Source organism: Orbicella franksi, chromosome 1 (assembly GCF_964199315.1).
Source record: "Orbicella franksi chromosome 1, jaOrbFran1.1, whole genome shotgun sequence".
In the NCBI taxonomy this organism is placed as follows: Eukaryota; Metazoa; Cnidaria; class Anthozoa; order Scleractinia; family Merulinidae; genus Orbicella; species Orbicella franksi.
The window spans coordinates 25961904-25974182 of NC_138145.1; the positions used below are offsets into that span (position 1 = coordinate 25961904).

At 37.4% G+C, this 12279-nt stretch overlaps 2 protein-coding genes across 2 annotated transcripts in view; one reads left to right on the forward strand and one right to left on the reverse strand.

Annotated features, from left to right (window-relative positions):
• Window positions 1-1556: 1556 nt before the first annotated feature.
• On the reverse strand, window positions 1557-4460 carry LOC145499337 (uncharacterized). Its single transcript, XM_081478844.1, has 4 exons — window positions 4276-4460; window positions 3054-3416; window positions 2385-2546; window positions 1557-1897 (listed from the first exon to the last, which is right to left on the reverse strand). The coding sequence occupies exons 1-4, from the start codon at window positions 4355-4357 to the stop codon at window positions 1767-1769; spliced, it is 738 nt and encodes a 245-aa protein (XP_081334970.1). The 5' UTR covers window positions 4358-4460; the 3' UTR covers window positions 1557-1766.
• A 4-nt stretch (window positions 4461-4464) lies between these two features.
• LOC145499317 (NBAS subunit of NRZ tethering complex-like) overlaps window positions 4465-12279 on the forward strand; it is a 57971-nt gene continuing 50156 nt past the window's right edge. Inside the window, exons 1-5 of the mRNA XM_081478823.1 lie at window positions 4465-4631; window positions 5972-6041; window positions 6589-6631; window positions 7074-7157; window positions 7527-7574. Of these exons, the coding sequence (XP_081334949.1) occupies window positions 4551-4631; window positions 5972-6041; window positions 6589-6631; window positions 7074-7157; window positions 7527-7574 (326 nt within the window). The 5' untranslated portion in view covers window positions 4465-4550. The remainder of the gene's footprint in view (window positions 4632-5971; window positions 6042-6588; window positions 6632-7073; window positions 7158-7526; window positions 7575-12279) is intronic.

Sequence of the window (12279 nt, forward strand, 5' to 3'; positions counted from 1 at the left end):
TATGGACGTGGATGTTGAGCTCCTTGCTAAGGCAGATCGAATTATGTAATAGCAGTCACGTTGAAACATTTACACATAGACTCCTTGCAGCCGGTCTTTTTTTTCTCAAGGTCAGATGAGGTTCATCCGTGAACGCGAGAGTGCCGCACCCATGTCTCGTCCCAATCCCTTCTAGTCTTGATTCTGTTTGGTCTGAAACATCTTGCCCCATACTGCTAGCAGTCCAATTTAATACATACCACCCCAAGATGCCTAAGATGTGAACGTGAGTCATCAAAAGCTATCGAAGAACATGTTATATCAAAGCTTTCACGTTAAAAATATACAAATTTGCACCTGACTTGTCTCCAGTCATCTCTGGAGAGTCCATTGAATGGGCAACATTTTAGGGAAGGAAGAAAAGCAGAGAAGGAGAGTCCCTTCTTCCTTCCTTCCTATCTGCTCTCGTCAATGGCCAATTCCCTCTGTGAGATGTTGTTGCTCATAGTAGATTTTTTCCATAGCTTGTACACAAATATCATTACTCATAGTTGGAACAACCTACCATAAGTTGTTAAGAACGCACCTAATGTGCCATAGATATGAGAAGTATTTTTAGCTTTTCAAACACTTTTATCATGAGCCTCTGGCTCACTGGGTAACCATCCCATGTATATGACTTTAAATAAATTATCTTATCTTTCTTATCGTATGCATTTACAAACCAACTAAATTTTTCCATGGTCTTAACTCTTATGATTATCGTTGTCATCATTATTGTTATCTAATCCCATTTGTGCCATGGGGAACATAGAGCATGCAATAGTGCCTTCCATTTCTGTCAATCTTGAGCCATTCTATTGGCTTGGCTTTTTGTTTATTCTACCCTCCTATATATAGACTCTAGAGATGACATAAAATGTTCACTGTAGGGACACTCAAACTGCAAACACTCTACACATTCATGTTTACATTTCTTTTGGGTTTGTAGAATGAAGACTCCTTGGTTATAATGAGCAAGATAAGTGCTTTTACAGTTTAAAAATGCTTAATACTCTTGTTAATATGAAGAGTCCTCACTCTTTTGTCACTTAAACAATCAACTGTTCACCATTTGAGTGTTCTCACTATAAATGCAATTGTAATCACAAGCTGCATGTGCGTAATCTCCTTTGCAACCGTTATTAGAGAAGCATTGTGTGATGGCTGCGAAGGAGACTACCACGTGAGTGGTTTCCAGCTGAAAAGTTCTTTTAAAAACTGAGTTACACAATCCCTGGAAAACCAGTTAGTAGTTTGCATCTTTAGCATTCATCTTTGGCATTCATCTTGAGAATAAAGGTGCTCTCCAAGTCATTTATTAAGAACGAAGAAGCTAATTTGTCCAAAGAGAATATTGGAAATGTTTGACAAGGAGAACATGCAGGGTCAACAAAGACAAAATGCACATTTATTCACAGCTTTTTTCAATGTTTATTTCAATATTTCAGTTAAATATTACTGGTAAATAATAACAGGGGATCTCAAATGGAAACAAAATAAGGCAATGAAATTAAAAGAGACTGTAATCTCAAGTCTAGAGACAATGGAAGTGGTAAATTTTATTTGTTATTACAACAGTGAAAAATAAAGGATTTACAACAGGAAAAAACTTGTTTCAAAATATAGGAAAAAAAAGAACACCAAACTAGAATATGGAAATTCTTGACACAACAAAACAATCTATTTACAGCTAATATAAATTTACAGTGTAATTTTCAACTAATGTATAAAATAATATTCTATTTCTACAACAAGCCAAGTCCCAGTGAATCAATATCGATAGGTGGCAATTCTATATCTGGAAGACTGAGTGTATCAAAGCCTTGAGTTAACAAATCCAGTTCTCCTTCAAATGGAAGTGAATCAAAGTAGGTATCTAGAAACACCAAGACACACACACATTAGGGGTTTACTCAGTAACTTGGGTCTCATGCGACTATAATAATAAGAAAGACTCATAATAGCAAAGCTGGAAAAAACATAAAATGAATCTGTTAGCAGTTGCTCATTAAAGCATGCCCAGAAATGGATAGATTTCATTCTACAATATTCTGCAGGTAACATCAACCATGCCACAAAGTTTATAAAAATTTTAAAACAGAAAACCCATGATTTTCAATGTCAACATCAATAGGATGTCTCTTCTTGGCATCCTTGGGCCAATAATTTTGTTGAAATCTTCACTGAATCTTTGCAAGTTCACCATTTTGGATTTCACACAAGTGTCTTAGTGGAGTGGCATAACTCTGCGCTATGAGCTGAGTTTCAAAGCAGGCAGAGAAGGGAGCACGAGAAGGCCCTACACTGATAAAAATACAAACTGCTGTTTCTTGAAAGAGTTTAACTTTTGGAGTTTTGTGTACCTTTTTCTGGTCTTCTTTCATTTTCAAAGTGCACAAAATTTGCTGGGTTGTCTTCAGAATCTGAATCAATGCCAGTCTGGGGTCTAAACTGACAGCCATAATAAAGAGCTCCAACATTCCTCAAGATTGCTGAAACATAGCTGGGTCTTGGAAGAGCATCCTCTGAACAGAATAAAACAGAACAAATATTACTCCTTCAGTTGATGAAATTCTTTCAAAGATGCACAAAGATTCTTGTCAAAATCTTTGAGTATCCTATTGATGATCTCAGTACTTGCCATATAATTTTTAAGAGTCTTGCCAGAGATCTTGAGGGATCTTTGAAAGACCCTTATTAATTCAAGGACCTGTAGAAAAAAATCCTTGTCAGATCTTTGAAGACCTTTCTTTGTGCTTGTGTGACAAGGAAAACCTGCATATTTATATTTAATTTGTATCGTGTGATTGTGCATCAGTTTGATTTCTTTATTTTCCTTTGTCTAGTATGCAATATTCCACATACACATACATGTGCATGTGGCTGGATGCAAGCAAGTTAAAAGAACTCAAAAGTCCCTGAGTGTACAAGCCTGGACAATGAACTGGGTCTCCCTAACTGAAATTGTACATGTACTTTTGTATACCACACTAAGTTTTTCTATTTTATAAATATTACACCTTTGTTCATACCTTTATCAGTAAATGGAAGCATTGTTTCTTTTTGACACTGGTCTTGTTCGGCTTTCACTCTTTGTTTCTCTGTAGTCTTTACATGAATTGCCTGCTTCTTTTTGCTACTTTGCTTAAGACCTGCAGAGCTTATTTGTTGTAAGAGTGGCAGTCCTTTAGTTGCTGGCGTTCCTGCACGATCTTGGAAAATCTTTGTGGTTGTAGATTTCTTGCCCATTAGCTTGTTGGGTTTTAATGCAAGTCCCTTCCTGGCTTTCATAGTGGATGGTTTGATGGTGTTCCCTACATCTCCAAGAGCACGTCGTGGAGTTGTTAAAGGAGCATTGTCTGACTGGAAAGATTTTGCAGCACCAAAACTTCTCCCTGTGTACCAATATTTGGATATTAAAGACATACAACATTCCTACATGTAGTTTTTAGGTTTTATAACACTGTAATATACATCCTTATAAGAGAACATTTCGAAATATATTTGATAATGAATATTAAAGGAATAAAACTACGACATTTCAAAGTTATTTACATTAGAATAATAAGTGTTTCGTTTTCATTACTGTTTTATTATTCTAATGTACTCTATCACCTTTATTTGTATTTAATCTCGAAACTACAGCTAACACCTCTGCTTGATAATGGAGTCAAGATGACTTTGAAACGTCGTAGTTTTATTCTTTTAATATTCATTATCAGTGTAATATACATCAACATGAAAAAAAAAGTAAAGGTAAAGTCTGCATACGAGCCAGGTGGCCCATCAGCCTGGACCTTATCACGGTTTCTATAGCATGAAGTGACTATACATCAACATGTAGAGGTCCCTTTTCAATCTTTCAGGAATTTTTTTTTTTGCAAGCTACACATGTAGTTAGTAAACTCACTTTAATTTATTGTTGGACTGAAAAGATTTAACAGCACCATTCTCTTCTGTTAAGCCACCTGGCCCTCTTGGCCAGTAAAGCCTTTTCACAAGGCAAAGGTGGCTCTGAAGACAGATGATTTGATTGGCTAGATTCTCAAAGTAAGATTTTCACTAATTTAATTCTTGCTCTATTGCTGAGAATATATTAGTTGATCTCTACCTAAAACCATTTGATTATAGCACCTAAAGACATTAAGAAAGTTCAAAACTGGCTCATTGGAAGAATTTTCATTGAAGTCCTCAATAGCAATGAATGCCACTTCCAATGAGAATTTTGCTTCTGTTTTAAGCTTAACTTTATACCTGATACATTTCCACCCTTGATATCCAGGGCTGAAGCATTTTCTTGATCCACGCGAGGTCTGAACGCTGTTTCTGTCGCCATTGAGAGCTTGATCGTTAAATTGTTGAAACTTTTGTTTGTCTTCACACGAGATGCAATTTACTTCTTGTTTCGGAAGGAACACGCAACTCAATTCAAAGATGGCGGTTTTCTTACGATGGCATCTCACGTGATCTACTTCAGCCAATGAAATGCTAGTTCGTAGTCTCTTCGCCTTCAATTGGAGAATTCCATCATGGCTGCAGCGGTCACGGAGGACCACATTTTGTACGACGTGTTTATACGTGCAGAGTGGTCCCTCGGGGGAGAAATCTTGGTAAGTATTTATTTGTGTTACTTGAAAGGTATTTAGAATTTACTTTCCGTTAATTCAAGGAATCCTCTGTTTCTTCATCGCCGGTGTAACATGCAAAAGTTACTACGTGGCGTTGGTTTCGTTCAAATGATATAAAATTATGAGATTTCTTAAACAGATAAGCTTATATACGCTTAACCAGATTGTTGAGAAACTCTCGATCAACTGAAAATCTTTCAACCATTAGTGTATTACCTTGGAGACCTTGTTTCAACACATTAAAATTCTGGGTTGGGTGACGGGGGAGGGTAGGTAGGATGCGGGACGAATGGGATGATGAGGAATAGAAGGGGAGGGGGGTGGGGGAGATGAACTACCACTGACCTTTTGACTGTGAATTGCTATGAATTATTAGGCATGAAACAATGAGGTCAAATCACTGTCAACATTGGGGGGTTTGACATTCCAATACATACAGTTACAATCAGCAGTCTGCTACATTACTTGCAAAAATATTTAGATGATTTTAATTTCGGACTTGAAAATAAAACTCTCCAAAATTTTTAAGCATCCCAACTTTTAAGCAACCAAAACATCTCCTTCTGAATAAAACTTTTAAGTGGTTCCAAAACTCCTCGAGTCTTAGTGCCCTTATTGTCTGAAATAAAATGTCTGAAATTTTTTGCAAGTAATGTATGCCTAAATGTTAGTTAAAGTGTAGGCTTAATAAAGCTAATATTTTGGCAAGGAAATCTAAAATTTTATGTCCTGTAAGTTTAAGGGTCTTATCATATAATATTTCATAAGAGTCACGAGCACATCAGAAAGATAAAGCTGGGACAGGGATTATTTGAGGGCATGATTTCTGTACAGCCCCATGCTCAGTTGAGGATATTTCTTTTATACTATGTTTTGCACACAGACAAAAATCACAAATAAAGCAAAACTAGCTACAGTTTGATAAGCATGGGATTATACAGGAATCTTGCCAAATTGAGATGTTGCTAAGACGTTTTGCAATACTAGTAGGTGAAATTAGTGTAATGAGTGACATAATAGCCTGGATAACATATTTAGAAATATTCTTCAAATAGAAGGCTATCACTAACATATGAAAATAACACAACATTAATTAGATGAAATTTGAGTTGTTGCTAAGAAGTTTTGCAATAGTAGTAAGTGAAATTAGTGTAATAAGAGACATAATAGCCTGGATAAGATATTTAACCTCATGATTTTGTTAGAAATATTCTTCAACTAGAAGGCTATCACTAACATATGAAAATAACACAACATTAATTAGATGAGGCTCAGCATGGGATCAAAGATTAACTTTAAATGTATCTGGTGTTTTCTTCTAGAACAAGACAGGATTTGATATTGGTCAGCTGAGGGGATCTCTGCCAAAGAAGTTCTTGACAGTTGCACAAAGTATTTTATTGTTATTTTTTTAAAATTATTAATATCTTACCCAAATAATAACTTAGGCAATGGAGAATGGCAAAGGATACAATTGACATCTTTTATTTTAAGAAGTTCACTTCAACCCTAAGGGACCCAAACTTTTCTAATCTCTTTCCTGTACCTATAAAGTGCAACAGGACCCAGGGAGTTGACAACTTACTTTACCTACTCGTATGATACAGACATACTGTATCTATAATTTATATGGATAACCAAGACTGTTCTTTATTTCTGAATTAGTAACAGTAATAAGTTTTGATGATACATACTTAGATGCATTGATATGCATTTTTTTTTTAGTAGTGCTCATCTGGCAAGTAAGTTTGGTGTTGAATAGGTACATGTACGAAGTATTCAGCCCCAGAGTTTTGTGTCACACTATATTGATTGAACAATAATTATTATTGGTACAATGCAGAAATGAATGTACAGGCTATTCATTCATGTGCTAATTTTGATATAGGTTTGTTACATTCCATGTTACCTATTATTTATTTTCTTTTTCTTGTTGTAGATTCCTTTTGGTGGTTGCTGAGGGGAATTCAGTATACTATTAGGTAATTAAATGTGGCACCAATTTTTACAATGTTTGACCCCACTTGGTGACCTTTAAATTAATTTAGATAAAATATTGAATTAACATCAATAGACCTTTCCCGCATTCTGCTTCAGTGCATTTGAACAATAACATCAGAGTGAGGTTGGGGTGGACATTTTCATACATTTGCTGTATTTTTGTCCACCCTGACCTCGACTCGGCGCTATTGTTTGTTGGAATGCGAGAAAGGTCGTTTGGAAACGAAAAACTCCCTTGCGACCAGTTTTAATGTTTTCAGTTAAAAAGATTTTCCTTATGAGAGTCTAAAATGTGTTTATTTATCATTAGTAGGTTTTGAAAACTGAGGGGTAAAAGTAATTTTGTAAAAAATAATTTAGTACATTAAATAATGGTGTATAATTTTATAATAATAATTTATTGTTACATGTATTCAATTTCAGTGGCAGCAATCAAATTCTTGGCCTCCCAGCACAGCTGTATAAAATCATCAACAGTTCACTCAGTTGGCAGTTTGCCTTGTCCAGGTACATTGTGTAGATAAAAATCATAAAAGTTTCAATTGAACTGAGAGTGCAGTTCAGGGTCGATTAATTGGGCGAACGATATTAAAATCAGCTGAGCTTGTAGTTCAAGGTCAAGTTGAATATATGGCCATGTTTACTCCCTGAACTGTACAGCACAAAGTTCAATAAATGACCAATTATAATTTTGCTGCATGTTAATTGATCATTAGAGGTAAATAAATTTTGGGACCTTGGTTACCTCTTAAAATATGGTCCCTTTGTTGTAACCAAGCTGTAAACTGAAGAATAGACCTCAAGTCAAGGAAATAAAATGAACCTAAGTTAGATTTAAACCACAACATATACACATGCAATTGTTTTTTTCTTTAGTGATGGAAAGCTCCTTGCAGTGCTTCAAGATAGTTTTATTGAAATAAGGTAATATCATCAATTATTATGCGTAAAAGTATTCTTCAATAGCCTTATTTCCATGGTCAGTGCTTTCATTTTCATTGGGAAACATGATGGAGATAACAGAAGAAAGTGTGCTAGAGTTAGAATTTGCCTGAAAATCAAATGCTTACAACTATTTGCTACCTAGAGCTGAAATACGAGCTTACTGATTTGGTCAGACACTAGTTTTGTCCCTTAAATGTATGTTTTCAATGCATTTACTAGCTTAATTTAGTGATTTAATACTGTAGAAGTCAAATTAAATTTGTTGATATTTATGCAATATATCAAATAAGAGAAACTGTTTTTTTTACCAAATGTGTAGACTGTTCACAGTCCCCTATTTTTCCATGAGATCGTAGATGTCGATCGTTGAGCTCGACAGGCTGCCATCTTGATCTCTTGATGCAAGCGAAACTGGAGAGAGTACAAGATGCCCGTGGGTAGGGGTGGTGGAGGGCACGGCTGGCGGAAATAATAGGGAGACTGCAACAGCTTCACTCTGTCTCGTGTTAAAGGGGCGCAGCCGCCAGTTTGGCGCCTCCGTTAATCAAGTCAATTAATAATCTCCTCCCCTGAGAAAAAACCTGTCAAATCAGGGATGATGATATGAATACATGTTACTGTGAATTTCGAAACATTTTGAAGGTTTACTAAGTTGAGTCGAATGAATGCGGGACGGAAGAACTCTTCTCTGACTCCAAAAAAAGCGGCAAAGCCCACAGAGAATTCCAATTGAAGAAGCTAGTCATAAAAGGGGATAAGTGACGATTTTGGTTGCTTTTCTTTTTTCTTGCTCCAAATTAGCTGAAGTTTTGCATGGGGTCTTCAATGTAATAGAAAAATGTGGTTCTGTATTTTTGTCGCTGGTTTTTGCTTTGTTTTCGAGTTAAAACGTAGGCAAAAAACTTGGCTTTTCCTAGCCATGTCTTTAGGAGTTTATTTGTTGAACAGCAAACAGGCAGACTGTTTATAGTGTATGAAGTCAAAACCAAATCCCACAGCATATAGAGCGGAAATCTGGGAACGGATTGTTTACACCGGTTATTGTGACGTGAACACAACACGTGAATCGATCGAGCGTCAAACGAAATGCCATCAAACAAAAAAGAGATGTGCCGCATTAGAGCTCTGTCAACTAATATCTTAAGCATTGTTTTAAAGTACCTTGTGTGCCTACCTGGTGGTTGAGAGGCATCATAAAGCCTCGATAAACCCGTAAGTCATCAGCACGTTTTAAAGAATCAAAATGTGTTCTGAAACTTCGAAGGCAGCTGATATACCGTAATCGTGTTATCGGCCTTCGAAGTCAGATCGAGCCAGGTGGCAAAGTCCAAGAGCAGTTCTTGCCCAAGAAAAATACCCTCTGGTGAGTTGTGGCCCATTTGCCAAGCGTTGCTAGCGTCAAAGTTTGGAAAGCGAGAACTGGTTTTAGACTTATAAAATTTGTCTTGTATCGACCGCCATGTCTTCCCACGCACGAGGTGTAAAGACCCTTCCCGGCATGCATTGCGATTACGTTCTGCGGACGTTTCTCGAACTGGTAACTAGGTTTAAACATAATAATGGCCAGCAAGTGGCGATCGATTGTAACAGATCTGTGATCCAGTTTGCGTTGATTTTATTTCAAATCGGCATGATTTGTAGTGTTTTGAGCTTCTGGGATCAGGGGACATGCAGATGTATGGAGACCCGTACGTTGCGCAGAAGGGTTAATCTGTTAATCTGTCAGCCCTATTTATAGAGTGTTTTCACGTGGAGTCATCAAATTCTTAAATCCAAAACTAAACAGCCGCCAAAGTTGTTATCCTCATCAGGTATAAGAGGTACCAGCGCATTTTGAACTTGGAAGTTATGGCGGTGCGTGACATAAAGCTACGATCGCGTTTGTCGAAAACTATGTTTTATCTCGTGATTTTTTAGCCATTGAAGACGTTGCCGTATTTGAAAAAGTGTTTATTGAAATGTTTATTTGTTTCATTTTATTTTTATTTACACCTTTTTTTGACCTGAAATCAGCATTTTTGAGCTTATACGTTGCGTGAAATTACCATTTTCAGGAGCCCATCATGGGCTCCTACCATTTTGCTGTTTTCTAAGTGAAACCAACATCCTTGCCGTCACGCGTTAACGTCAAATTAACATTTTAACCTATTTAGACCTGAAATCAACATCATCGAGCTTATGCGCTGCGTAAAATTGACATTTTGCTGGTTTCTAAGTGAAACCAACATCCTTGCCGTCACGTGTCAACGTGAAATCAACATTTAAACCTTTTTTGACCTAAAAGCAACATTTTTGAGCTTATACGTTGCGTGGAATTGACATTTTGCTGGTTTCTAAGAGAAATCAACCTCCTTGCTGTCACGCGTTAACGTGAAATCAACATTTTAACCTACTTAGACCTGAAATCAACATCATTGAGCTTATGCGCTGCGTGAAATTGACATTTTGCTGGTTTCTAAGTGAAACCAACATCCTTGCCGTCACGCGTTAACGCGAAATCAACATTTTAACCTACTTAGACCTGAAATCAACATCATTGAGCTTATGCGCTGCGTGAAATTGACATTTTGCTGGTTTCTAAGTGAAACCAACATCCTTGCCGTCATGCATTAACGTGAAATCAACATTTAAACCTTTTTTGACCTAAAATCAACATTTTTGAGCTTATACGTTGCGTGAAATTGACATTTTGCTGCTTTCTAAGTGAGATCAAAGTCCCTGCGGTCGCGGCGGGCCGATCCTTTGTTATGATAAACCGAGGCGAGACTTCGACTTATAACAAAGGCTTGGCTTGGTTATTATAACAAAGGATCGGCTCTGTTTATCATAACAAAGGCTCGCCTTCGTTTATTTGCAGCCTCGGCGGGAAAAGGGCGTTAGGTATTTTAATCAAAAGTGAACTTTGTCGAAAACGCTCCAAATTTCGCATAGAGTTTTGTTTAGGTATGTTTAGCAATGTCCCGTAGTTTTTGCGCTAAACCTTGCTTCGTTTTCAGGATATTGCGTATGCAAAAAACCACTCGGTTTTCCTAGCGGCGTCTTTATAAAGCGAAGCAAAAACCAGCGGCAAAAATACAGGAACACGTTTTTCTATTACATTGAAGACCACATGCAAAAATTCAGCTAATTTGGAGCAAGAAAAAAGAAAAGCAACCAAAATCATCACTTATCCCCTTTTATGACTAGCTTCTTCAATTATTCAGATGCGTGCTGTCTTTGTGGCATTAACGGTAAAATTTCAGTTGGAAATAAGAACAACCAATGGAGCTTTCAGCCATTTCCTTCGCCAAAATGAAACTTTAATATAGTAAACTCTTGCCAAAACCAGTTGGAAGAACCGCCAAAACATCCTTTCCTTCGAGTAAACGAGAAATGGTCTCCTTTTGCTTGCGCTTTAACACCAATCCTCCAAGACAAGAAGCAGACAGACGATCAAAATCAAAACATTTTCCACAAAATTCTCTTGAAATCGCTGCCATTTTGGCCGAGCCGCGAAGTGATGAATGTCACTTTCTGTCACTCAAGTTGTCAACGCTCTGCTACGCTCTGATAAACTCTATTGTCCCTTCGACCAATCAGGTGTTGCCGTTGCTGGAGCAACTAACGTAGTGAACACCAGACAAAGTGAAGCTGTTACAGTCTCCCTATTTTTTCTGCCCCGTCACCCCCACGCTATTAAGCCCAACCGCCACTACCCACGGGCATTTTGTACTCTCCCCAGTTTCGCTCGCATCAAGAGACCAAGATGGTGGCTCATCGAACTCAACAATCGACATCTACGATCTCACGGAAAAATAGGGGACTGTGAACAGTCTACTAAATGTGTGGTTCCAGAAAATATCCACACCCCCCACAAAGGGTTTTTTCCAGTTTGACCCCCCACCCCCCAGGATTTTCCATTCCAGGTGGGCTTCACGGTACTGGCCCCACCCCCTGGAATTTCCATGATTTTTTCTACTTGGGCCCCCCTACCCCTCTGAAATTTGGTATCCATAAATAACAAGACAACTCATTAATTGTGCCAAAATTTAGCCGCAGCTGTTTATAGTTACATTGTAGACGAAGACGTACTTTTTCACGGTAGACTGCAGATGCGGCATGTTCCTTCATGTCATGTTAAAATGTTTGAACCAGCGTTTAAACCAATAAACAACTGACTTAGAAGTGCTTCACTCCCAGATGGCATGGCAGCTGACTTTTTCTTCATTAAATTAAAATAAGTTTCATACAAGAATCTCGGAGCATACATAAAGCTCTTTCAAATGAGCCAGTCAAAGTTTTAATTTATGCATGGTCAAAATAACATATTGAATTACTTTACCCATGCAGTAAAGCTGTCACGCAACATTTTTTCCAAACAGCTGTTTCCCAAATGCCTTTTATTTCTTCTTTCACCAAAGGAATACATCAATTAAGTCATATGCTTTGTCTGTGAAGGAGGTAGTCATTTTGAGAGAAATTGTTTTAAAATGTGAAACTGAAAAGCTTCCAACATGTACCAGTTCTCAAATATCATAGGTATGCCCCTGAACTATAGCTTATTTAGCAGGTCTTAGTACATAGCTTGATGTGAAACAAGTCTTGCATTCCATGCACATCTCAAAAAAGAAATTGGAAAGTAATGGGGGTGGTCAACCATGCCTTAGATAGGAGGAGGTCACAATTTTGTGCCTTCAATGAGCAG